Here is a 25,918-nt window from a genome sequence, read left to right on the forward strand (position 1 = left end):
CCTTGATGAGACAGGTCCTCAGGAGACTTCGAACTCTGCTGCTTGGGCTTCACACCGACGGGAGATGTTGCAGGGCTAAGAACGGGTGAACGTGAATCGTATGCATTTTTTGTCAACCACGATGATGCTATAATGCACAGTCTACAACTGCTGGAGGAGTGCATGTCTGAGCATTTGCTGATGCGGCTGCTCCACTCTAGTTGTAGTAGATTTGCTTAATTTCCATTTTGTGAGTTGCAGCATGCCTAATACTAGGTTCCTAGATTTATTAGGATACTCGACATGTAGGCGCCGAGTACAACTTGGAGCAACCGAGGAGCTTCAATTGCAATGGCTATGGAGGGGACAACTAAGGACGACATGATTAGACTCCGTAGTGAAAGTGAGTGAAGGTGTATTGGCATTGTAACAAGCAATGAAGGAGACGGAATGGAGCAGAGCGGGCATCGGTAGAGCAGGGCATTAGAAAATCATAAGTTGCGAGGCTGCGATCCAAAACTTATGGTTGAGCTGGATTAGAGCAACACTACGCGAAGCAAACCTATCAACCTAATTCCCTATAATTCCTACTCTCCATGCCAACAGCTGGTTTAGAGCATTGCTAGTAGACGTTGGATTCGCTCATGATGTGCAGGTAGCAACAACAACTACAAGTATAAAAATGAGGTCACACGCATGGGTTGGGGAGGCTGATTGTGACGAGAAGATGCAAGAAGAAGAAGAAGAAGAAGAGGAAGGTGGGTAGAAGTGTACGAAGCCAATTCATGTGAGAATGCCAATGGCTGGAGTGGTTACATTATGTGTGAGTCTATACGAGGGTGACGGTGATACACACAGTCTCTCTCTCTCTCTCTCTCTCTCTCTCTCTCTCTCTCTCTCTCTCTCGCTCTCACACACACACACACACACACACACACACATTCAGTCTTCAATTTCATGTGGGCCCAATCCCTCTCCTCCCCTTCACACCAATCAACACAACACCCCCTCCCCTCAAAATAATGCAAGAGATTCCAGTTGTGTGACTAATGCTCGCTTGCTCATGAACGAGACCTTGATTTCCGCCTCCTGAGCCCTCGCACTTCAACAACACAACAACAAGGCTCTATCATACAAGTGTTCAAGTAGAGAGAGAGAGAGAGAGAGAGAGAGAGAGAGAGAGAGAGAGAGAGAGAGAGAGAGAGAGAGAGAGAGAGAGAGAGAGAGAGAGAGAGAGAGTTTAAAGCACATTTAATTTATTTTAGGGAAATATCCTTATAATTTGTGAAAATTCTTAAAATACCCCTCAAATTTGTAAATTCCCAAAGTACCCCTCATATTTGGCCAAAATTAATTCCCAAAATGCCCTTCAATTCTGCTAAAATTCCCAAAATACCCCTAATGAACCTCACAAACATCTCTAAAAAGATTGTTTTTCCAAATCCTCATAGGAAGATTGGTTTTCTCAATAGAAGATGATAGAAGTAGGATTTTAGATGGTGTTAAGGGCTCTTCAGATGAAATTGTTCATCATTTCTGAACACAGATGCCTCTATTTGTGAGCTCTAAGATGCTAAAATATAGATCTCCGTTGTCATAAACATTAGACTACACAGAAAATGGGGCAAATCTATCCCAAAGTAATGCAAGGGTAAATTGGCCGGAACTTTTCAAATTTCATGGGTATTTTGGAAATTTTCACAAATTAAAGGGGGTATTTTGGCAATTTTTCCTTTATTTTATTACCCCGCATGTTCAAGTGAAAACACGGTTTTCTCATGCGTGTCTTCTCACGTGCACCCCCAACGGTGCTTCTTAGTGCCAATGGAGGGATGTAGCGAGGAGGTGGGGCAACAATGTTGTAACAACAACATCAATCGTCCATGACCGTGTTCACACCTAGTCCGCTCCTAGAGTTGCAGCTCCACACGGTGATCTACAAAAACATGGTTTGCGGTCTGAATGTGCCCTCAGAGCTCGTTCTTCTCGTACGTACAAGCGTGGCCTCTCTAGCTAGCATGAGGATAATTGTTTTTTGGTTCCAAGGATTTGGTGAGCTGAGAGTTTCAACATAGCATCGACTTTACGAGATAAGGTTTATGGTCCTCTATGCATTGGCATTTTTTTGGATTCCCTGCAATTGCAATTGCCATTGCATGAGGGGTGCTTGGAATTTTGATAGGTTGTGTTACTTAATCAAATACAAATTTATATTGTAGCAGCAATCATCTACGGATTGACCATATTGTTGGAATTCTTGCACTTGGCATTATGGCAAGGTTAATAAAAAAAGCAATTTGTGTTACAATTCTTTTTACTTTTATTTGGAAAAATGGCATGCTTGGTTTTTTTGCTCGGTGTATGGATTTCCTCGCTTAAGGCACACTACGGGCAAAAGTTAGCATGGAGAACTCACATGTCATCAAAAGAACTATTCAAAATTAGCACGCAAATATTATGGACCATTCCACATTCCACAACCAATCAAGGAAACGACTTATCAACTTAAGTTCCCCTCTCATTGGCCAATCCATAATGCATTCCACGTAAGTCTACTAAAGGGCTATAAGGGTGATCCACCATAAGAGCCGCTAGCAATGGCAAGGTACGACGTAAAGTATCTCATTAAATTTAAAAACTACCCTTTTGAAGCTGGTAAATGGATGCAAGAGCCACATTTGAAGGATAGTATGTCACTTGTAGCTACCTCAACAAATTGCATGAAATCCTAATGTTTTTAAATCAACGTATTCGATGAAAATGCAATGAAGAAAAACATTATTCTCACTATTGAACTCTGTTTCTCAAGTTCTTCATTAATGTTTGTATGTAATGTGTGTGCATACCAAATGTTGCACACTCGCGGCATAGTTTCTCCCGAGTATCGAGTAGAATTACAATCTACTACCGGAAGGTGTTAGTGCTACTAAGGTAGACATACTTGCGACAAATTTTCTCCCAAGTACCAACTAAATTGGTTATCTGCTTTCGAACAATGTCGAATGTGTTAAAAGTGGATCTGAGCAAAAAGCCAATGGACCAAAGATATCTCTCTTAAATAGAAGCATAGGCGAGGACGACTATGATTTCAAGGGTGGGGTAATGTCACCAAATTTCATTTTCCATCTACTTAAATGAATTTTCTCTCACTAGAATTGGCCGTTCTATTGAGAGAAAATAAAAATAGTAGAAGGGTCAATTATGTACAACGGACAAATGAATGTGTTTGTGAACTAAAACTTCCAAAATTTGAATGCATTCTTCACAATTGCCAATGGAATTCAATATATAAGGATTCAATCGGGATCTTGCGGGGCAAAGATGGGATTTAGTGAGTCCAAAAGAGTCCAAAACGGATCCCGAAAGCCTCCAAAAGTAAGAAGGATAACCAAAAGCTGGGAATGCAAGCCAAGGTGTTATTATCCTCACTTGTCAGCCTAAAGCTATGTGGAGATAAAGGATGTGGTCCATAAGCCTCCCATGCAAAAGAGAAGGTGAGAAGAGTAGCTCTAAAAATTAAGAACTGCTTTTTCAAGACCTAAAGTGAGTATTTTTTGAATGACTAAAAAAAAGTGTTTTTGCCAAAAGGGCGCACAAGCTTATTGGAAACGACGAGATGAATAGCTTTGTAGTTCAGTGTTTTTTCATTTGAGGACTGCAAGAGGGAGTTTTCTTCGTTTTTTAGCGGGGCTGTACTAGAGAGAGCAGAGAAACTTCTGTCTTCCTGTCTCATGAAGCTGCATTCAATCCTCAGCCAAAAGAAGCTCTCCATGCTCTTCTCAAGGCTCATCCTCTCTCTCTCTCTCTCTCTCTCTCACACACACACACACACACACACACACACACACACACACAGAGTTGCACGAGCTGTTTTAAGTGAAAAATGTAATCACAAACTCCGTCAAATTTTAGAGCTTTCATCTCTTCAAGTTGTGTAGTTAAAACTGTGATTAGTTAATTGTATTGATCAAAAGCTCTTCTGATAAAGAAGAATTTATTAATCCAAAGTCCTTTCGGAGGAGGGGTCGGCTTCAAAAAGTCCGGCCCTCAACTAATGTCGAATTCTTCTTCTTCTTCTTCTTCTCTCTCTCTCTCTCTCCTCTCTCTCTCTCTCTCTCTCTCTCTCTCTCGCAGTTTCGGTACATGTGTGCGATATGTGATCGAATCTAAGTTAATTCATGCTCTGCAATTGTCATGCTCAAATATGCTCACTGTTAAAAAATTGATTGATTACTCTAGTTAATCTATAATTTTGTTGCACCTTGATTCCAATTCTCTGACATGAAATAAGTATTTTTCAAGCAAGAGAAATTGTACTTTGTATACACTTACTCCATGAGAAATCTCTTAGCATAGCTTAGCATAATAAAGTAGTAGAAGATGATGATGAAGAAGGAGATCTTTCAAAAGTTTGCTTTGCCACTCTTAGCACTTGAGAGCATGTGAATGAGGAAGAAGAGAGCAAAAAATCAACGAGCCCTTGCCTTAATATTCATGTAAACTTGCCACTAGTCTTCAAATGGAATGGCTACAATTTGACCAACTAGAAATGAACACTCCAAAGTGCAACTCATTCATGATTATACACTTGTCCACACTTTCTAAGATTAACCTCCCCTCCCCCCCCCTTGGATTTTTCTTTTTCTTGGCAAGTGTACAGACCGCACACTTGCTAACTTCACATAAAGTATGTGCTACTTTGGACATGTGGTCTAGCCAAGCTTAGAAAGGAAGGACTAGAGTCAACTTTACTAACAAGGAAGAGCCACTTTGATTTTAGACTTTAGATTTTCCTTTCATTTATTAAAAACCATAAACTTACCCTTTAATTTAACTAGCTCGGGTGCAAGACCTTTGTACAAACCTTTAGAGGCTTTATGAAGTTGAGTCAAGTAAAGCCTACCTGCTAAATTATGGTGGGCTTTGGTAAAAATAAAACTCATCCTTGGGCTTTAAAACTTCACCTCGTGTGCAAAACCTTAACACAATGCTTTGGAGGTGCCACCAAGCTGCTCCCAAAACCGATAAGTTAGAAATATATCTTAAGACTTCCTAAACTCCATACTTGGAGTCTAAAGAATTATTTTAATGACTTGAACTTAGCATAGCTACTTTCTTTTTTTAAACTCCTATAATTGTTCTAAGTCATCTTAACATAATTTCTGTGTTGTCATCTACTTAATTCAAGAAAGTTTGATAGTGGAGTAAGCTTGCCCAAATATGCTAATGCCTTCTCTTTCCCACGTATCCAAACCTTTATTTTAAGTGATTCAATTAATGGAATGGATCTCTAGCATGGATGGCTATGATGGATAAGTGGCTCTCATTCGTAAACAACCTTTATTTTCTATATTTAGCACAAGAGGGCCGCCTGATAAAGTGGATAACTTTTGTCATCTGTCACTCTGTCGATAAACCTCACACTCATGAATATATGAAATAAAAGAAGATATCTGCCCCCCCCCCCCCCCCCCCCCCCCCTCCCCCACGGAAATGGAAGAGATTGGAAGAGGGACGCCGCCCACTCAATAGCAATGTGTTATCTTGTGACTACGCCCATGTTAGCCAAATTGGGGTTATTTTTCTGCTAAAAAATAGACGTAGCTGCCGGCTGGCAGCAGGTAGCTTATGTGCTACGTGTATCATCAAACCGGCAGCGGATTTGCACGCATGAATGAGGTGGAGAGGAGAAGAGGAGTATGGGACAGACCAGAGAAGGAAGTGAGCGGCCGCTCCAGCAGATCGCCATTGCCTTCTCGGAGCTGGCCACTCATATCAAAAGCCAGCATCAGCTGAAGCACGATGAGCAAGAGAACAATGTGCTGGTTGCCTCCTTTGCTGGCGCATCTTCACATGTCTCTGTTCTTTTTGGCTGCCTTGGTATCGCATTCAAGTTTGCAGAGAGGGACTACGTTGCCAAAGTAAGTGTTCTGTTGGCTGCTCCGTGTAACATGTGTCTGCAACATGTTTTTGTCTCAATTTGCCTGCCCGTGTCTCTTTGTGTACTTGAACTTAGCGAAATCAGCGTTGAACTCCTCATAAGGAAAGTGCCAACCTCCGTTCCTGCTGCTCCTCCATGCTATCAAAGGCTCCTCCATGCTATGATCCACCTTCATTGCAGCAAAGAAGGCGAGAGTGTGGGTCATGGTGAATGTGGAAGGTTGATCTGGCTCATGTTGCAATGTATTCCAGTTAGCCGCATGCTTATAAGAAAGTTTTAGACTCGCATTCTTTGGTATAATTGTTTTGGGGAAATCTTTGCTGGTGTCACTTCCATTGCCGCTGTCACTTCTTTAAAAACTTGCTTTTACACTGGGCATTGATGCTTCCCTAGGTTTGTCGGACCCTTGGACAAACTATCATCTGATTCCCTCTCATCTTAGGAATCCTCTGATGAACTTCATCTGGTTCGCCTGATCTATTCTCGTCACTAGAAGACTCTTGCCTTGTAGAGGTGGACACTGTCCTGTCTGTAGGATAAGTCAATGAGCCGGCATGCCTTCCAAAACCTTGCTTGGATGTCTCATAAGTCTCTCAATAGAGTCAGACTTCTGTTGCAGACAATATTGTTGGATCTCTTTTGGCAAACCACAACAAAACCTTGCAATCTGATTTCTCAAAGTGATCCTCTGAAACAAGGACACTGGCAAAAAGGTCATCCAATGTATCTTTCTTAGTCATTCCAAGATGATACCAGGTTGTGATGACATCTTCTTCATATTCTTCTAATATCTAGGTTGACGTGAATTTTTTTTTAAATTTTACCCACGTCGTAGGTGCTTCTCTACGTACCAACAGATTAGACCACCATGTGTGTGCATTTCCTTTCAAGTAAGATGCCGCCCTTTGCACCTTGGAGCTTTTCGAGAACCGACCTCTCAAGAAGGCGACATCGAACTGCTGTATAAACTCAAGGGCTCGATGGGCGTCCTTGTAGCCCGAAAATGTGTCAAACCTGATGGCCTGATCCCCTTCCTTGAACTCCTTGCTCATCTACTCACTGTCAGAAGAGGACGAGCTCTCCTCCTCTAACTGCTAGATGGCCTCCCATGCCTTCTAGACTTTTTTTTTAGAAATCTAGTTTTCTTGCTTTTTCTTCGCTTCTTTCGCCTTTTCTCATCCTCACTGGAACTAGAAGACGACGAACTGTCGGAACTTTCTAAAGACGAAGAAAAATCTAGGTCATCCTCAAAAGTCGACTTCTGACCCAAATAATCGGGGAAATCCGCCGATTCTTATCGTGAGAGTGCTTTAAGCCTTTCTTTAACTAGTTTATCTTCTTTTCAAGAGCTTTGTCCAGCTCTCTCTAAGAGTAAGAGTACAATTTCTCTTTTCTGTACTCATCTGTCCTTTCAACTTTCTTCCCGACGTGAGTGGAGAGTCTATGGCCTCACGCCATCTCGAGTGAATCTCATCAATCGGATAGCTCTTCAAGTGTTTTTGCAAATTTCGGGTCCCTGGAGTACTTGATCAATCTTTTCACACGGGTATCAACTTGTAGTTGATGTTTGTACTCCACTCTGGCAAACTCCCCCGCTGGAAATTTGCTCAAATCTTCATTGGTTTCTGAGAGCCAACAGAGCAGCCATTACAGCAGATCTCAGAACCTACTCATACTAGAGGTACACTACTTGACCGAGCCACTGAGCTTGGCAGATCGAGACGTCCACGACCTAGGGGTCTCCCACTACCGACGAAGGCTGCAACAGAAGATACAGATCACTCTAGCTCGACATGCAAGACGCCCAACCAGAGTACTGACCATGGAGGAGGTCGATGCGATCCGACAACGACCGATGAGAGATTTCATCTGAACCCACAAAACCCCCCCTCCCTCAAAAGGGTTTTTTAGTGTCTTAGTGTTAGTTCTTTGTAACTTTGTAATTTCCGTACTCAGACATGGTATCAGATTCACCAATTGTAACTTTTTGGTCTCATAGGTCATTTTGGCCTCTTGAAGACGTTAATATAACATTTCATTTCATTTCATTTCTCTCTCTCTCTCTCTCTCTCTGCCTCTTTCTTTCATTGTGTTCAGTTCAGTTCAATTCAATTTTCTCAAGTGAAGTAAAGTAACCTTGTGTTTGTGGGAAGTACTAGATTTGAGTTAAAATCCTGCACATGACATTGCAGTGAAAGGTTGGGTTTTGTGTCAAATGAATGTGAAGAATACGTTCTTGCATGTTGACTTGAAAGAAGAGGCGAATATGGAGCAGCCACAAGGATATGAGGATACGAGACATCTCGAGTATATATGTAAGCTAAGGAAAGCACTTTTATGGGCTGAAGGAAGCACCTAGACTTTGGCATGAGAGGATTGCAGTCTATTTGATTACTATTGGTTTTTTAATGGGGGCTGATATGGATCATTGCTTGTGTGTGTGTGGGGGCTGGTGTGGCTTAGAGGCAGCTCATACAGCTTGCAGCAAAGGTGGCAGCCGTAAAACAGTACTTGGTGGATTGGTCTCCCCTTGTTGATAGAGAGTGTCACATTGTGCTGCTGGCAGTACAGCCACCGATTCAGCTCTTCTCATTTCCCATTTTATGATATTGCCTTCTGAGTGCATTGCTGTATTTGATGAGGTAGCTCAGACAGTGTGCAGCAACAGCGGTGGCCTTTATCAGTACCTAGCGGGTTGTTCCCTTTTTCTCAACGGAGGCTGGCACATTACTTGCAGGTCAGGCTGCCAGTGTGGCTCCACACCCCTCATTGCATGATATAGAGTTCTCATGCTCATTGTAGTAACTGACTGCTGTATTATAGAAGTCTCCAAGGCCCCCTTATATAAGAACATAATTTTTTCCCTTTCAGAGTCTGATCAATGAATAGAAGTAACCTTTGCTTTAAAAGAAAAACCTTCGGATTACTTGCGTAAGCATTCAAAAGATGAAATGTTTTATTTGGATTTTTCATGATAGTTGATAAGAAAGCAGGTAAACGCTAAATTTTAATTGGAGTGTTGTGTGTGTTATTGATTTCTCTAACGGACTTTTCCTGTTACTGTCTCTCTGTTACAATTGCGTTTTGTGAAAGGAAAATTTTGCTCTCAATTGGTTGTTGTTTAGTCCATAATCTCTGTTTTTGCAGCTCATGAGCACGTCTTTGTAGCTTTATAGGCGGACTTGGTGTGAATCAGAACTTTACCTGTGTATACCTGCCTTGTGTGCAGGTCCACGATCTAACAAAAGTGGCAAGTAATATACCCACTTTGCAATCGCTACTCGAGTTTGATCTTGAAAGAGATTCTGTAAAAGTTCGTGGTAGTCATTCGCGCAATCTTTTGAGAGTGAAACGTGGATTGGACATGGTGAGAGTACTGTTTCAAGGCATCTTGAACTCAAAGTAAGGTCTACTCACCGAGCTCCATATATCTTTCTGCAGGTACCTGCTCTATAAATTTTATTAAGTACTTTCACAAATGTATTATTTTCAGTGAGGAATCATTGAGAGACTGTGCCTCGCAAGCATATGCAGAAGTCTTTGCTCCCCACCACAGTTTCCCTATCAGAGCAGCAGTGACTGCAGGGTTTTATGCTCTTCCAACAAGATCACAGCTAATGAACAAGCTTAATGAGGATGGTATGCTCTATTTAATGCACTTTCGCTGAGTTCTTTATAAAGAGCAAGATGAAACAGCTTTTATGCTCGATGGTATGCATTGGCTAGCTGAGAGACTTTCAGAGAGTCATTTGCATCTGTTGGTCGGTTCGTTCATGCTGGTCTTTGTGGTTATGTATTTATTTCAAGGATAGAGCCGCTATTTTAATAGGCAGGCTGATGAGGTTGACCCTTAATATCTTGTGATAAAGGCTTAACAGATACTATTTGAAGGAAAGCTGCCCTGATCATGTGGGAAATCAGCAGAGAAATGTGGAGGTGCATAAAAAATAGGTGGTGGTGATGAAAAAATATAAACAGTGCGGAGCTTGTGTATGCAGGGTATAGGACTAGTGCGTAGCAAAAGTGCATCTGGTTTAAGTGAGCTGATTCCATTAGACCAGCTCATTTTTTGCTTCACATACTTGGTAGCAGATGAGAGTGGGGTCAGGGAATCATGACTGTTGGTTATTAAGATAGTGATGGTGAAGGAGTACGAGCGGAAGTGCGACGCGAGAGAGAGTGCGAGAAGAAGAGCACGACGATATGGTGAACTCGCTCTACTATAATGTGTAGAGCATAGTGAGTTCTTATTAGGTTTTTACAAAAGAATATGTGTACATACCTGGCGGCCCGCCCACTCACCTGGGCGACCACATTGGGCTTTATACCCCAACAACCTCCCACTTAAAGTCCAATGTGGTACTTTAAGTGTGAGAGAAGCTACTATACAAGCTAATATACAAGAGATGTAGAGAAGTGATGTACTACCCTACACCTAACTGCTTGCGAAAATGCGCAAAGCTCTCTGAGGGAAGTCCTTTTGTAAGTAGATCAGTAGGATTTTCTGTGGTGTGAACTTTGACAAGCTGAAGTTGCTTATCCTCGAGCATTTTCCTAATGAAATGATACTTCACATCCACATGCTTTGTCTTTGAGTGATAAACTGGATTGCGAGCCAATTGTATAGCACTTTGACTATCACAATATAACACAGGCATCTCTTCTTTGATTCCCAAATCTATTAATAGTCGATTAAGCCAAATTGATTCTTTGCATGCCTTTGATGCTGCAACATATTCAGCCTCTGTAGTAGACTGAGTAACACAATCTTGTAATCTAGAACGCCATGATACTGCTCCACCAGCCAATGTAAAGACATACCCTGACGTAGACCTTCGGTTGTCTAAGTCACCTGCATAATCTGAGTCTGTAAAACCCTTTACACTTAGCTCCTGACTCCCATAGCATATACGCATACTCTTTGTAGCTTTCAGGTATCTCAATATTCCTTTCACTACCTCCCAATGTTTCTTGCCTGGGTTTGACATGTATCGACTTACTACTCCCACTGCAAATGCAATGTCTGGGCGAGTATAATCATTGCATACATCAAACTACCCACTGCAGACGCATATGGAATCTTATCCATTTCAGCGTGTTCTTCCTCAGACACAGGATAATCTTGTTTGCTAAGTTTCACATATGGTGGCAATGGAACACTCAATGCCTTTCCCTTCTCCATATTGAAACGTTGCAAAACCTTGTCAATATACTCTGTTTGAGACAACCAAATCAACTTCTTTGATCTATCTCTTTCAATGCGCATACCAAGTATATGACTTGCCTCACCCATGTCTTTCATGTCAAACGATTTTGCCATCTTTGACTTCAAAGCTGAAATTTCTTCCAAGTGCTTGCCAGCAATCAACATGTCATCCACATACAAAATAAGGATCAGCCAACTGCCATCCTTAGCCTTCTTTGTATATAGACAGTGATCGAACTCACTACGTTTGTAGCCTTGAGAAAGCATAAACTTGTGGAACTTATGGTACCATGCCCTCGGTGATTGTTTTAAGCCATAAAGACTCTTTAACATTTGGCATACCCAATCTTCCTTGCCTTTCTCAACAAACCCTTCTGGCTGCTGCATGTAAATTTCCACATCTAAATCACCATGCAAGAACGTTGTCTTGACATCCATTTGGTGCAACACCAAATCTAATATGGCAACCAATGCAAGAAAGCATCTCAATGTAGTCATCTTGACCACCAGAGAGAAGACTTCATCAAAGTCAATGCCTTGTTCTTGCTTAAAGCCCTTGGCAACAAGCCTTGCTTTGTACTTTGGCTGACTATCATGAGCGGTGATCTTATGTAAACCCATTTACAATATAGAGCCTTTTTGCCTTGTGGTAATTTAACTAGCTTCCATGTCTGGTTTTTATGCAGAGCTGTCATCTCTGACTGCATGGCCAATTGCCAATTCCCGGAGTCCTTCATTTGCACTGCTTCCTTGTAACATGAAGGCTCATTGCAATCAGTCAACATGACATAGTTCATAGATGGAACAAACCTATCAGGAGGTCGCGTGATACGTCCAGATCTACGCACAATAGGTGGCTCAGGCTCAGTCACAACCTGTGGTTCCAATCTATCCTGTCGTTGCTCCTCTTGAGCCCTGACATTTTGTCTTGCACGTGCAGGTCCATCTTCTTGGAAGACAACTCTTCTAATCTCCTCAACCCTCTTTGGTTTAGAATGATATTTGGATTCATTAAAGTGAACATCATTGCTGCGGACAACCTTTCTGGATTCGGGATCCCAAAGTCTGTACCCCATCTCACCAGAATTACCATAGCCTAGAAAGATGCACTTTCTACTCTTTGGCTCAAGTTTGTTCCTAAATTCCTTTGGAACGTGAGTATATGTCTCACAGCCAAAGACTCTGAGATGCTTGTATGAGGGCATTTTGCCTGACCATACCATCTCTGGCAGTGAATCCTTCTGCAAAACCTTGCTAGGAGATCTATTTACAAGATGAACAGCTGTTGATATAGCTTCAGCCCAAAACCCATTTGGCAGCTGTGCATTAGACAACATACTTCTGACCTTCTCTTGTATGGTCCTATTCATCCTCTCAGCAACACCATTTTGAGGAGGATTGTAAGGAGCAGTAAGTTCACGTTTTATACCTTTTGACTCACAAAAGTCCTGAAAGGCCTTTGAAACATACTCTCCACCATTGTCAGTGCGTAAGCATTTAAGCTTCTTGCCACTCTGATTCTCCACAAGTGTCACAAACGTTTTGAAAACACTAAACGCTTCATCTTTGTGCTTGAGAAAGTAAACCCATACTTTCCTCGAGTAATCATCTATAAATGTCATAAAGTAAGAAGCTCCCCCTAGAGATAGGTTAGGCATAGGTCCACACAAATCACTATGAACAAGTGCCAACTGTGTATCTCTTCTGCTGCTTCTATGCTTATGTGGCTGCTGTGTTTGCTTACCGTATAGACAATGTTCACAGAATTCAAAATCATTAAATGAAAAGCCAAGCAAATAACCAGAACGAGACAAGATTTCCATTCCCTTCTTGGACATATGTCCTAACCGGCTATGCCACAAAGAAACGTTCGGCTGCTCGGTTACATTGATTACATTTTTAGAGACATTTGATACATAAATCATGTAAAGTCCTCCAGACTTTACTCCATGTGCTACTGTCATAGAACCCTTGGATATCTTCCACATGTTCTGTCCAAAAGTGGTGACGTAGCCAACATCATCAAGTAAACCTGTGCTGATCAAGCTCTTTGTAATTGCGGGAACATGTCTCACATTCTTCAGCGTGAAAGAAGAGCCATTCTGAAACTTCAATTGAACATCTCCAACACCTAAGATCTCACATGTCTGCCCATTGCCTAGCCGAACATGATCTTTAGTGGTCACATAAGAGGTAAACCACTCCTTGTTTGGAGACACATGAAGTGATGCCCCTGAGTCTATAATCCAGTCACTCAGTGCATTTCCATTAGATGCTGTAAGAAGAGCTGAGTCCATAGTATTCTTCAAAAAATAGATGTCTCCTGACACTAGACTGTCATCCTCTGCAACAGTGTTTGTCACATTTATTTCTTGAATCTTCACTGAGGATTTGTTCTTCTCACCATGGTCTTCAGCTTTCTCTTTGCCTTTTTCTGCTTTCCATTCTCTGCAGTCTCTTTTCATGTGACCCTTCTTGCCACAATGGTAGCATTCTATGTCACTCTTACCTTTAGCACTGCGGGACTTGCTACGAGACTGATTCCTCTTTCCACCTTTGTACTTTTCTTTGGTCCTTCCCCTGACAACTAAGGCTGGTCCTTTGCCTTTGTCCATTGTCTTTCTATTGGTTTCTTCAGTAAGCAGACTTCCTTCTACACCTGCTATGTTCAAACCATCTGGAGGTGCAGAATTACTCAAAGCTGTGCGAAAAGTGTCCCAACTTTCCGGCAATGTGATCAACAGGAACATAGCTCTAACAGGTTCATCAAGCTTGACACCTTGAGCTGACAACTGACTATAGATTGTGTTGAATTCATTCAGATGATTGGACATAGGTGTCCCTTCTTTCATCTTCAAGTCAACAAGCTTCTTAAGCCAGTATACCTGTGAAGCTGCACTCTGCTTCTCATAAAGATCACTTAGCTTTAACCATGCTTGATAAGCCGACATCTCATCTGCTACATTGAAGTAAACGCTTTCTGCCAAAGTCAGCATAATGGTAGAAAGTGCCAATTCATCCATTTCGTTCCATTCATCTTCGTCCATATCTTCTGGTTTTATCCCCTTGAGCTTTATAGGTTTTATCTGCTTCTTTTGTACCAACACGTGCCAAATCTGCTTCTTCCACAATGGGAAATTGGTTCCATCCAGCTTCTTGATATTGTAAAGAGTAGTGTTCTGTGATCCAGTCATAGCTACGCTTCACAGTAGTTTACTTTCCTGGGAAAAATTCTGCAGAGTTTCGCCTGTAAACTGACCTCTGCTTTCCTGGGAAAAATTCTGCAGAGTTTCGCCTGTAAACTGACCTCTGAACCAATATCAACCTGTCAAATGAACCAAGAAAGCTTCAGATTCTGCAGAAATTTTGGCAGAGTCTCCTTTGTAAAATGGCTCTGGTGTACTCAAAAACAGACCAAAAACAGCTCAAAAAACACTGTCTCTTTGACACTGTAAGCTACGGGTAAACCTGTCCTGCACCTGCACTGTCTCTCACTGTCCTGTCACTGTCCTGTAAGCATAGACTGTGACAATGCCTCAACGGCAGTAAAGCAAAGATGCAATCCCAATTGTCTAACTCACAGTCAATACATCCTAGCTGCCTATCTAAGGGTGCTCGAGGGGTCGCTCCAAGACCTGTATCACCAAAAGGATCTCAACATTCGAGAATCCCCCAGCTCAATAAAACCTCACTCGACCCTCCACAGCCAGCAAACCCTCAACAGACATACATCATCTCTGACAATACATCCCATGTGACATCCCATGTGGAAGTACCTGCAATGTCAGGATGAAATCTGGAATATCAAGCAGCAAACACAAGCTACCTGATGAACTAGTGAATGTCGCCTACAGTCCGTGTATAGATGCGCCCGTGTCGTATGTGACACGCCTCCAAGAACTGTGAGCCGTCCTTCGATGTGTAGACAGCCACAAATCAACACTTTGGGAGTGTCGATATCCTCAGCACCTGCAATCGTAGGCCGAAAATCCCAAATTTGCAGAGTCAAATCTGCACCTGCTGAGACCACGTAGTCGAAAATGGCCTGCGCAGAACTTTGTCGAAGCCGAACGGTGGCCGAGATGACCTCAGAATGAAATTCTGAGCCTCAGAATGAAATTCTGAGCACACCAAGCCCTTCCGGATCTCACACAAGATTTGGGGCCGTGTCTTTGCCTGTCGAATTTCACTCCAATCTGAGTTGGTGACTCTAGCCTCCTGCAGTGCTGCCCCGAGCCTCAATCTGAGCGCTGATACCAGTTGAAGGAGTACGAGCTGAAGTGCGACGCGAGAGAGAGTGCGAGAAGAAGAGCACGACGATATGGTGAGCTCGCTCTACTGTAATGTGTAGAGCATAGTGAGTTCTTATTAGGTTTTTACAAAAGAATATGTGTACATACCTGGCGGCCCGCCCACTCACCTGGGCGACCACATTGGGCTTTATACCCCAACAGATGGCAGAGGGTTGCACTAGGCGTCGTAAGTTAGAGACAACGGCAGTTGGTGAAGGTTTAACAGCTACTGTTTGAAGGAGAGCTGCCTTATTCATGGGGGGAACCAGCACATCTGTAGCTGCATAAAATTAGTTGGTCTTGTTGAAAATGCAAGTGGTGAGGATATGGGACGCAATAGTGTTTCTGTATTATCTGAGTTGATTTCATTAGCCCAGCTCAATTTAATGCTTCACTTACTTGTTAGCAAACGAAAGTGGGGTTCGGGGAAAATGGCAGTTGGTTACTAATTGATAGGAGAAGATTGTGCTATGCATCAGAAGACAAAGACAATGGCAGCTGGTTGCTATGGCAGAGGATTGCCAAGGGGTCATAAGTTAGATACGATAGCAGTTGGTTGCTATCTGAGAGGATCGCTTCCAGGCATGCAAGACCACCCAATTTATCAAGGGAAAAATTCAGCAGAATCTTTCGTCGTCAGACATCAGATATTTCTCATAGGACTTGACTGGCACGAGTATTGTGCTGCACATCTGTCATTATGAATTTGGTGCCGTTGGCATTATAATATGCCTTTAGCTATCTTGGGAGCCTTGCATATGCTTGTATATAGGTACTTAGCATACTGGCTAGTTTTAGTAGCATTTGGTGCATGTGCTGTGCCTGATGAAATGAGCTTTGGTCAGCCTAGAGGACAGTATACACCTACATGGTGGCTTTGATCAAACATTCCTAGGCTCTCCCATATGATGCTTGTACTGACTGAAGTGCGATGTGCTTTTACACGGTTTTGGATTGTGCTCAGAAATGTTCCCTTTCTAAACTTGTAGAGTGTTTCCGTGACTTTTTGCGACTTGCTTATATTTAGACCATGAGAAGAAGAGAACTTGTTTCTCATGCATTTTCTTGTTTAGTGTGGTCTTAATTTGACAAGGTATCCTTTTTCTACAAAATGGTTTATTTGTTAAATGCTTTTTTTGTTATTTCCTACAGAAATTTCAGCACGAGAACTTATGCAGGAATACATTACTGCTGTGGATCCTGTGATTAATTATGTAGAGGGGATTTTCTTATCAAGAGGCTTGGGCATTGACTGGTAAAAGGCAGGTGAGATTGTGCAGCTTGCGCACCTTCAAACCTTCGAACATGTTTTATGGATGGCAATCATCTCTCTCTCTCTCTCTCTCTCTCTCTCTCTCTCTCTCTCTCTCTCTCTCTCTCTCTCTGACTTTGTATCAGATTCACCACATTGTAACTTTCTGGTCTCATAGGTCATTCTGGCCTTCTGAAGACGTTAATATAACATTTCATTTTATTTCATTTCATGTCTCTCTCTCTCTCTCTCTCTCTCTCTCTCTCTCTCTCTCTCTCTCTCTCTCTAATTTGTTGTCTATCCAATCACGAAAAAGTTATGTAACAATGGTTTGAGTACCAACATGAAACACACAAAGCAGATGTAAGAGACAACTACGGAGCAATAGATCTGGCTCACTCTAGATTATGCAGAGAATCATGAAATCATTAAGAATCCTTGGGTCCTTTGCTTGTAAGGTTTGGTAAGTTTAAGGAATGAGGCGAAAAAATGAATAAGTACACAGGGAAATCATGACATCATTAAGAATCCTTGGGTCCTTGGCTTGTAAGGTTTGATAATTTCAAGGAATGAGGGGCTAATTGTTGTCAATCAAGGGGAGAAAGTGAATAAGTACACTGTATCTCTTACCTTTTTACTAGCCCTCCTTGCTAAGAACACTAGCCCTCTAGGCGAAGAATGTTAGACATGACATGGGTTATAAGTACCGACTTGCCAACTAAGCAAAAACCTAGGTGAAGGGGACCTAAAAATTGACACTTCTTCAAAATTACTATTGAAGATATCATCGATAGGAATCTTGTATGGTTGCAAAAACGTTTTTTTTGAAACACTTCGTGGAGTATTAAAGCTTGTGTGCACTATTGACGGGAGTGAGAATAGCTCTTACCATTCTCGTTTGACAACCAAAATGACCAACAGAGAAATACCATAGAGCAACAAAACTTGTCAGCACGCTGCACTACCATTCGGTAGCTAGAACAATTGAAGAGCATGGCCGAATCATGAACTACCATACGATATAAGAAACCAACCCTAAAGTTTGAGATAGACAAAACAAAGGGTAGATATACACACACGTGCGCGCGCACACACACACACACAGAGAGAGAGAGAGAGAGAGAGAGAGAGAGAGAGAGAGAGAGAGAGAGAGAGAGAGAGAGAGAGAGAGAGAGAGAGAGAGAGAGAGAGAGAGAGAGAAAAGAAAGAAAGAAAGAAAGATTTTTAACGTCTATGTCAGGCCGAAATCGGCCTATGAGACAAATCAAATGTACATTGTGTGTATGTCATCCGTCTATCGGAAAGACAAATGAAACAAAATTGATACAAAACTGAACTGAATGTAGGTAGTGGAGTATCTGAGGAGGGATGGAGCTCTATCTCTAGGGGTATATGCATGTTTGTATGCTCAAGGTAGTACAATCATGAGAATGCATCAAGCTATCTAGCTCCATCCTGTACTAATGGGGGGATGTAAGATGTGGTACATGGGTGGGTCTGGTGCCAAGGCTACCCGGATGAAAGCTGTCGGGTCAGCCCTCATCTGAGCCACTCGCTCCTCAGTGGCACGGCGCTCTTGGGCTCGGATCTCCTCGATCTGTCGGTGGTGGGAGCTCGCGCCCCTGTAGCCTGTGACTCGTGGTCGTCATCTAGCTCGGTTCACCTCCGCCTGTGGGAGTGTCACTCCCCTCTGAGTGTCTGGTGAGGGGGGGGCGGAAATCCTCTGAAAGAAGTCTGTGAGCTGCGATTGTCTCCCCTCTGTCTGTGTAGCTGTGTGTGGCTGTAGTAGTGTGTCCCGGTGGCTCTGTATCTCTAGTAAGAAACGTCCGAGCTATCTCTGATCTCGAGATTCCATGATCTCTCGGAGAGTGGGCTGTCCTCTAAATAGGGCCTCATACCTGCCTCTGATCTCAGTGTATGCTCTGCATCTACATACAAAGTGCTCCTCACTCTCCACCTCCTCTGTGCAGGCTCTACAGATTCGCTCCTCCCTGGGAACACCAGTATGTCTCCCGATCTCAATCTCTAACCTGTGTGAAGCCACTCTCAGCTGACCAATCGCCACCCGTGAGCTATGTGGCATATATGTGTCCATGTAGCGTGGTCTCTGTATGAACCCCCCAGACAATATGGTGAGAAACTGGTCTCTGTAATCTGACATCCTCGTCCCCAAGCTAGGTGCCTCCCAGACTCTCCTAGTGTATAGCTGCCACAGATCCTGTCTCAATACCAAGTTCCTCTCACTGCGAGAGAGGTGAACATATGGTGAGTGGGGGTCGTACTGGAATGGTGGTAGGCTCTCCATGTCAAGACGTGTCCCTCAAACCATGCTCTGACCTGTGAGTACCATGCTCTCTCATGCCCACTCTCTGATAGCTGTATAGTTGCCTCAAATGCTCTACGGGTAAGTCTGTCAGGAGGTAGCTCTCTCATCCTCTGGATGAAGCAAACTGTCTAGAATAGTGCCTCTACAACCATAGGTGGTGTGGCGAGCTCGGCTCTAATAATGTCATGTGGCACTGTCTTCTTGCTGCGGAGCAAGCGTGAGATCATATATACCTGTGGTCTCTCAAGTTGTGTCCACTGGTCAGCTGTCAATTCTGGTGCCCATACTGCCGCCGAGTACATCAAGGCCGGGGTGACTAAGGTGTCGAAAAGCCACCCCTTCGTGCGGGGCTCCTGAAAGTATGCCTGGTGGCACGTCCGCTCTAGCATGGCCAGAGCTGCATATCCTCGGGTGAGCCTGTCAACAGCAGCCTGCCTCATAGTGAAGGGTCTTGGTAGGTTGGTGAATGTGATGCCAAGGTAGACATAGGAGGTGACTACATCAACCTGTCCTCCTGCTGCTGTGAAGGTGGCGGCGCTCCTCACTGCACTGGATGTGTGAAAGATCATAACCTTGGTTTTGCCAAGGTTCACAGTCAACCCCCTGTGTGTGCTGAATTCGTCCAAGGCCTCAAGATGGCGTTGCAAGCCCTCGGGTGACTCTGAAATCAACACAATATCATCAGCATATAACATGATGTGGACCGGAGTACTTGCCAAGTCGCTCCCCTCTCCCCCTGCTCGCAGTATGTAGTCGGAGATCTCGTCGATGTATAGCCCAAAGAGTGTCGGGGAGAGTGGGCATCCTTGCTTAACACCAATGGCGCTAGCAATGGTCTCTGAAAAACCGCCTGGGCAGCGAACCCGACCCGTCACCCTCTCATAGAGAGCATATATGGCCCAAATCATCTCTGTTGGTACCCCAATGCTGTGAAGGCGCTGGAAGAGTCTCTCGCGTGGGACTGTGTCAAAGGCCTTGCGGAAGTCCACAAAGCAGCAGTAAAGCCTCTTCTTCCGCGCCTTTGCCCCATCAATGAGGCAGCGCAGAACGAAGATGTGGTCAATGGTGGAGAAAGCTCGTCTGAAACCTGCCTGGCCTGGAGCTCGTAAACCCTCGATCTCCGCGTAGCAGCTGAGCTGTGCCTCAAGTACTGCTCCATATAGCTTGGCCATCGTGTGGCCAATCATGATAGTCCTGTAGTTCCCTGGGTCCAGGGTGTCGCCAGATTTGTGGATAGGCACTATGGTGTGCTGTGTCCACTCCTCTGGGAAGCCCTCCCCTATAGCTCGGTTGAAGACATGTGCAATCAACGGGGCTATAGTGGAGGCCGCATAAATGATGTGCTCACTCTGTAATCCAGTATGGTCAGCTGATCGTCTGTGCTGCATGCGACGTATGGCCCTCTCTACCATCTCTGCTGTAAAGAAGGAGGAGCACGTGGGGCGAGGCTCGTGTGGTTGTGGAATAGGAGGCTGCCCTGGCACTTCATAAAGTCGCTTTGCATAATCATGCCATATCTGTGGATCCTCAATAGCTGTAGTCGGATGTGGCTCGCGCAGGGTGCGCCATGCCGTCGCGCTATCCATGCTCATGAATAGGTGGTATAGCTCAAGCTCCTGTGCCTCTTCGAATGCTCGCCGCTTTTGGCGTGTCAGTGTCTTCATATGCCGTCTGGCCTCTCTCTCTGTGATCTCTCCTAAGGCTCGCCGTGCATGGAGGCGTCGGTATAGCTCTCTGCACTCATCATCATACCAACGGTTCTGAGGCATAGCCCCGGGGGGGGGGAGTGCGTCCTGTGTGAGTGGTGTGTGGAAAAGAGCTAATAGCTGAAGTGTGGAGAACGGAAGAGATATGTGATGTGAGAATTGAGAGTGGTGTGGATGGGTGGAGGAGACATAGGCCATGTTCGACCTTGGCCGAGTAAATAGAGGCTAGCTCATGTGTGAAATGGATGGTGGTGTGTGGAGTGTGTGTAGTGGAGCTGGGTGTGATGGTATCTCCGGTGATGGAGAAAGAGAGGTATGTGTGGTCGGCTCCGATGGGTATGGGTGGAATGGTGAAGGATGTGATAAGGTGTGTAGCCTCCCTGGGTCCCAGAATATAGTCGACTGTACTCCCCCCTCCCTCTGCAACTCCATGTGGTATGCAAGTCAGGCCCCCTGAGGTGGGCCACTGGACCATCCCGTTATAGATAATGAGACGGTGCTGGGAGCCAAGTCGAAGTAGATGTCGGCCGTAAGCTGTGACTGGAGCTCTGTCTGCTGTGTCTCTCATAGTAGCCTCCTCATCTAGAGTGTGTAGTGTCTCTGGGTCCTCATGGTCATATGTCTCACACTGCTCACTGCGTGTACGAGCATTGAAGTCTCCCATAAGGAAGACTTCACCCAGTGTGGAGTACTCCATAATCTCCTCCGTGAGGCATGCGTACGGTGACTCCTGCTCAATAGGGGCGAATCTGGAGCCTGTGGGAGCAAAGTAGCAAAGGGCAATGTAGACGATCCTGTCTCGTGAGAGCTCGAGGCGAATCCACATGTAGCGGGCCTGTGGGTCCCGGGCAACAATCTGTAGTCTGCTGTGAAGCCCCTGTCTAAAGAGTATGGCCACTCCTCCTGAGCCGCGAGTGGTGTGCTGGCGCATACATCCTCGATGTAGAGAAGATGGGCCTCGTCACAAAACCGTTTTCCGTAAGCTGGAGAAGATGCTCTTTGTAGAAAGCCATCTTCGTGTCTAGCTCCTATACTGGCTGTATCCATGTCCTTGTGTCTAGCTGAGTCAAGTCCTGGCGGATGAGCCCTGTGATCTCGGACTGTGTAAGAGTCAGAGAGGGTGCATCCAGTGAGTACTGGAAGGGGGGCAATCTGTCTATGCTGAACCCATGCGCCTGAAACCATGAGAGAGAGAGAGAGAGAGAGAGAGAGAGAGAGAGAGAGAGAGAGAGAGAGAGAGAGAGAGAGAGAGAGAGAGAGAAATGAAATGAAATGATATATTAACGTCTACAAAAGGCCAAAATGACCTATGAGACCAACTGATTACAATGATGAGTCTAGTACCAAGTCTGGGTACAAACAAAGAAAACTACAAACAAAAGAAATTGATAGGAGTGCTACCGACTCCTATGGGTGGCTGGTAGGCTGATCAATGGTATCATGCCATAAAGGTACAAAGTGGGGATAAGTGTCACCATGATACAATATAGCAGTAGCATGAAGCCTATCCTGATCGACACTCTGGGTGTCGTGCTAGAATCCTGTGGATCCTCTGCCGCAATCTCCGCCGGTGCTGCGTGGCTCCCCTCCTCAGTCGCGGTCGTCTCGATCTCCCTAACTCTATAGCTCGATCAATGAGAGTACCGCTGGTGTGTGTATGGGTGGGAACCGAGCTCTGTGATGGTGGTGTCCCCTCCGCCTCTGTGGTACTTAGGCTGAAGAAATCTGAGATGCGTCTCTGGGAGTGTCTCTGTCTTTGCCCACTCAATAGAGCGTCTCTATGTCTCTGTATCTCAAGTAGGAATAATCCAAGACATCTTTGATCCTGATATCTCATGACTCTATCTAACGAGTCAAAACCATCTTTGAATAAACAATGAAAGCGTCCCCGTATCTCATAGTAGACTGTGCAGCGACATATGTAGTGAAACTCTGTCTCTGGCTCTGCATGGCATAACTGACATATCCTACTGTCTGCTGGGATGCCTCTGAATCTACCTGCCTCAATCCCAAGCTGGTGTGAAGATGTGCGAATCTGGCCTATAGCACATCGTAACCCATGAGATAGATGTGTGTCCATGTAACTGGGCCGTGTGACAAATCCGTTTGTCGTGAGTTGGAGAAGATGCTCTCTATAGAAAACCCTCTTCGTACCCAACTCCCGTGATGGCTCTATCCATGTCCTCTTGCTATCAAGCTGGATAAGATCGTGCCGAATAAGTCTAGTAGTCTCCATCCGTGTAAGAGCCAAAGATGGTGCATCAAGAGAATACTGGAAAGGGGGTAGCCTGTCCATGCTGAAACCATGCCTCTGAAACCATGAGCTCATCTGTGCATACCAACATGATGTATCTCCCTGTAATGCCAGCTGTCTAGATGACTCAAGAGCAAGCCTGGCATACCTGTCCCTGGTGGTGTCCCATAAGCTGTGTACAAATGATACTGATCTGGTGAGAGCCTCAACCTCCATAGGTGAGGCAGCCAGCTCCGCTCGTATGATGTCATGTGGGACTGAGGCCTTGGCTCTAATCAGCCTAGAAATCATAGATATCAAGGGTCTCTCCATATTACTCCATCCAGCACTGTCAACAGACGGTCCCCAAACCTGAACCCCGTAGTGCATAACTGAAGCGACCAAAGTGTCGAAAAGCCAGAGCTTTGTTCGAGGTTCCTGGAACTGAACCTGCGAACAAATCCTCTCTAAACCGCCTAGGGCTGCATAGGCACGAGTCAATCTAGTGTTTGCTGCCACTTTCAGTGTGAACCTCGGTCCACTAAAGACCACCCCAAGATATGTGTATGCATTAGTGTACTCCATATTGTCCTCCACTCGCGCAAACTGCACCCTCCCTCACGCTGCGCATCCGCTCCCCCCCGCCTGCTGCTGTGATTCACGCATACAACCCTCCTCACGCTGCGCATCCTCCCCTCCCTCCCCACCTGCTACTGTGACAGCGAGCCCAACTTCCCCCCCCCCCCCTCCCCCGCCTATTGCTGTGACATAGCGCCCGTAGGTACATACATCAAACCCCCCATTCCCCCCCCCCCCCCTTCAGCCCGCAGGTACATACACCCGGCAAAATTCAAAAAATTCCAGGAGGAATTTCCACAGTCTCGGCTTTTCCGGATTTTCCAAACTTTCGAATTTTCAAAATCCTGCATTTTTCAGACCTGCAGGGATTTTTACAAGGAATTTGGAAACTGCAGAACTCACAGAAATTGCACAGTGACACGTACAGAAAGAAAATATATGCCATGTAGGCTGAATGTGGAAATACATGTATGCATAATGCGGTGCGTATAGGTCGCTCTCTCCTCTCTCTTAGAAAGTGAATCAGATAAGTGAAACAAATAAGGCAAGAAGGATGGCGGCGCACTACATGGTCACAAGCAAGAGGATGACAGCCATTGAAAAGGAGTTGAAAGAATGCAAAGCCCACATGGATGAGTGGAAGAAAGAGAAGAATTTAATTCTTGAATGGAAAAAGAAGGAGGAACAGGCGAGGGAACTAGAACGCAAGGAGTTCCGGGATGAAATTCAAGCTTTAAAAGGTAGCATCTCAGCCCTTAGGAAGGAACTCGACGAAACCAAAGAGGGAGGACGCCTTGAAGATGGAGAAATTCAGCCATCAATGATCAATGAGCTGAATAGTATACGAGCACAAGTCAAAGAAATAAAGGAGGAAGGAGAAAAGAAGACCTCATGGGTGGAGGTTCTCTCCAAAACGCAAAAGAAAATGGATGAGGTTGAAAAACGGATTGAAGTTGTCAAGAAGGGAAAGGGCAAGGAAATCCCGACTACACCCGACATCATCAACAAGACACTTGAAGAGGAACAACGAAGAACGGTGCGTGCTCTACACGTGAGAGTGACCGGCCTAAAAGATTCAGATAAGGTGGACCAAGAGGTGAAGAGCCTCATGTCCATGATGGGGGTGGAGAAGCCCTCGCACACACAAGCTTGGAGAGTGGGCAAGAAGAGTGAAGGTAATGGGGGAGTTCAAAAGAACGGGCTCTCATTGTGCGCTTTCCCTCCATGGAAGAAAAGAAAGACTTTTTAAAGAAGAGGCCAACCCTCAAGAAAACAGGTATCTTTTTAGGAGATGATCTTACGCTCTCACAGCTTGCACATATGAGAGAGGTCATGCCAAAGATTACAGCAGCAAGGGAGAAGGGAAAGTTAGCTTTCTACAGAAACGGACGAGTAGGGATTACATAGCACCGCTCTACATGACGGTGCGAGACCTATGGGACCTCTCTCAGGATGGCGGTTTGGAACTGTAATGGTTCGTATAGACTTGATGTGGGGGCCTTTGAGGACAGCTTTAGAGACAGAGACATTGTTTTCTACTCAGAGACTCATCAAGCTCCAGGATAGTTGATGCCGCACATATCAGGATACAGATGGGAGACAGCTTGCCGGACATGCACCAGATCTGCGCATGGGACTAGAGGATCAGGAGGTGTAGCAGTTCTTTTCAGAGAGTAGCTCCAACCACTACTGCACATAGTTCGAAGAGATGATCAGGCCAGATACTTGTGGGTGAGGCTGAGGCAGATGCTTAGAGAGTTAGAGCCAGAGGAGATGGGACTTGAGAGATGCTCACACGATAGAGAGCATACAGAGTATGGGAGATACCTGAGGGAGATGACGACTACTCACAGTTTAGCCATACTGAATGGCTTACCGACCTTCCCATTGTCTACAGGTTTTACTTGTTTTCCACATAGACATGGGTCCAACACTGTGGACTATGTTCTGACACATCCGAGCTTTATCTCTCACATTCAGGATTTCACAGTGGGGCCCAGGCCTGTAGGGATAGCAGTAGATCATGCACTTTTGACATTATCAGGCTCCTATGAGTACAGTACATCTCAGGCCTCACGGGGTGGTAGACATCCACGCTATACTTTTACACCAGAGACTGACTCAGTCTATGCAGAGGAGATACGTAGGCTTTTATGCACATCAGAGCCAGTATACACAGTGGAGGGGAGAGAGAGAGAGAGAGAAATGAAATGAAAATGAAATGTTATATTAACGTCTTCAAAAGGCCAAAATGACCTATGAGACCAATCAGTTACAAAATAGTGAATCTAATACCATGTCTGGGTACAAAAGAACTAGAAAAGAACTAGAAGTGGAACAAAATACTACTACTACTACTACAATCTAAAACTACGTGGGTGTAGCAGCTGATACAATAGGTACC

The 25,918-nt window shown here is 44.6% G+C and overlaps 1 protein-coding gene across 3 annotated transcripts in view; it reads left to right on the forward strand.

The window, feature by feature from the left end:
• Positions 1-5,582: 5,582 nt before the first annotated feature.
• The window catches only part of ACD11 (Glycolipid transfer protein (GLTP) family protein), a 47,496-nt gene continuing 27,160 nt past the window's right edge, over positions 5,583-25,918 (forward strand). For 2 of the 3 annotated variants that reach the window (XR_015189985.1, XM_086526611.1), the window contains exons 1-4: positions 5,583-5,900; positions 9,150-9,322; positions 9,414-9,559; positions 16,571-16,684. Coding sequence is in view for 2 of the 3 variants with exons in the window: in XM_086526611.1 (XP_086382737.1) it covers positions 5,679-5,900; positions 9,150-9,322; positions 9,414-9,559; positions 16,571-16,677 (648 nt within the window). In the remaining variant the exon portion in view is untranslated. The remainder of the gene's footprint in view (positions 5,901-9,149; positions 9,323-9,413; positions 9,560-16,570; positions 16,685-25,918) is intronic. The other variant, XM_086526612.1, reaches the window with a different exon arrangement.

Source organism: Adiantum capillus-veneris, chromosome 13 (assembly GCF_014529385.1).
Source record: "Adiantum capillus-veneris isolate H3 chromosome 13, ASM1452938v2, whole genome shotgun sequence".
Lineage (NCBI taxonomy): Eukaryota > Viridiplantae > Streptophyta > Polypodiopsida > Polypodiales > Pteridaceae > Adiantum > Adiantum capillus-veneris.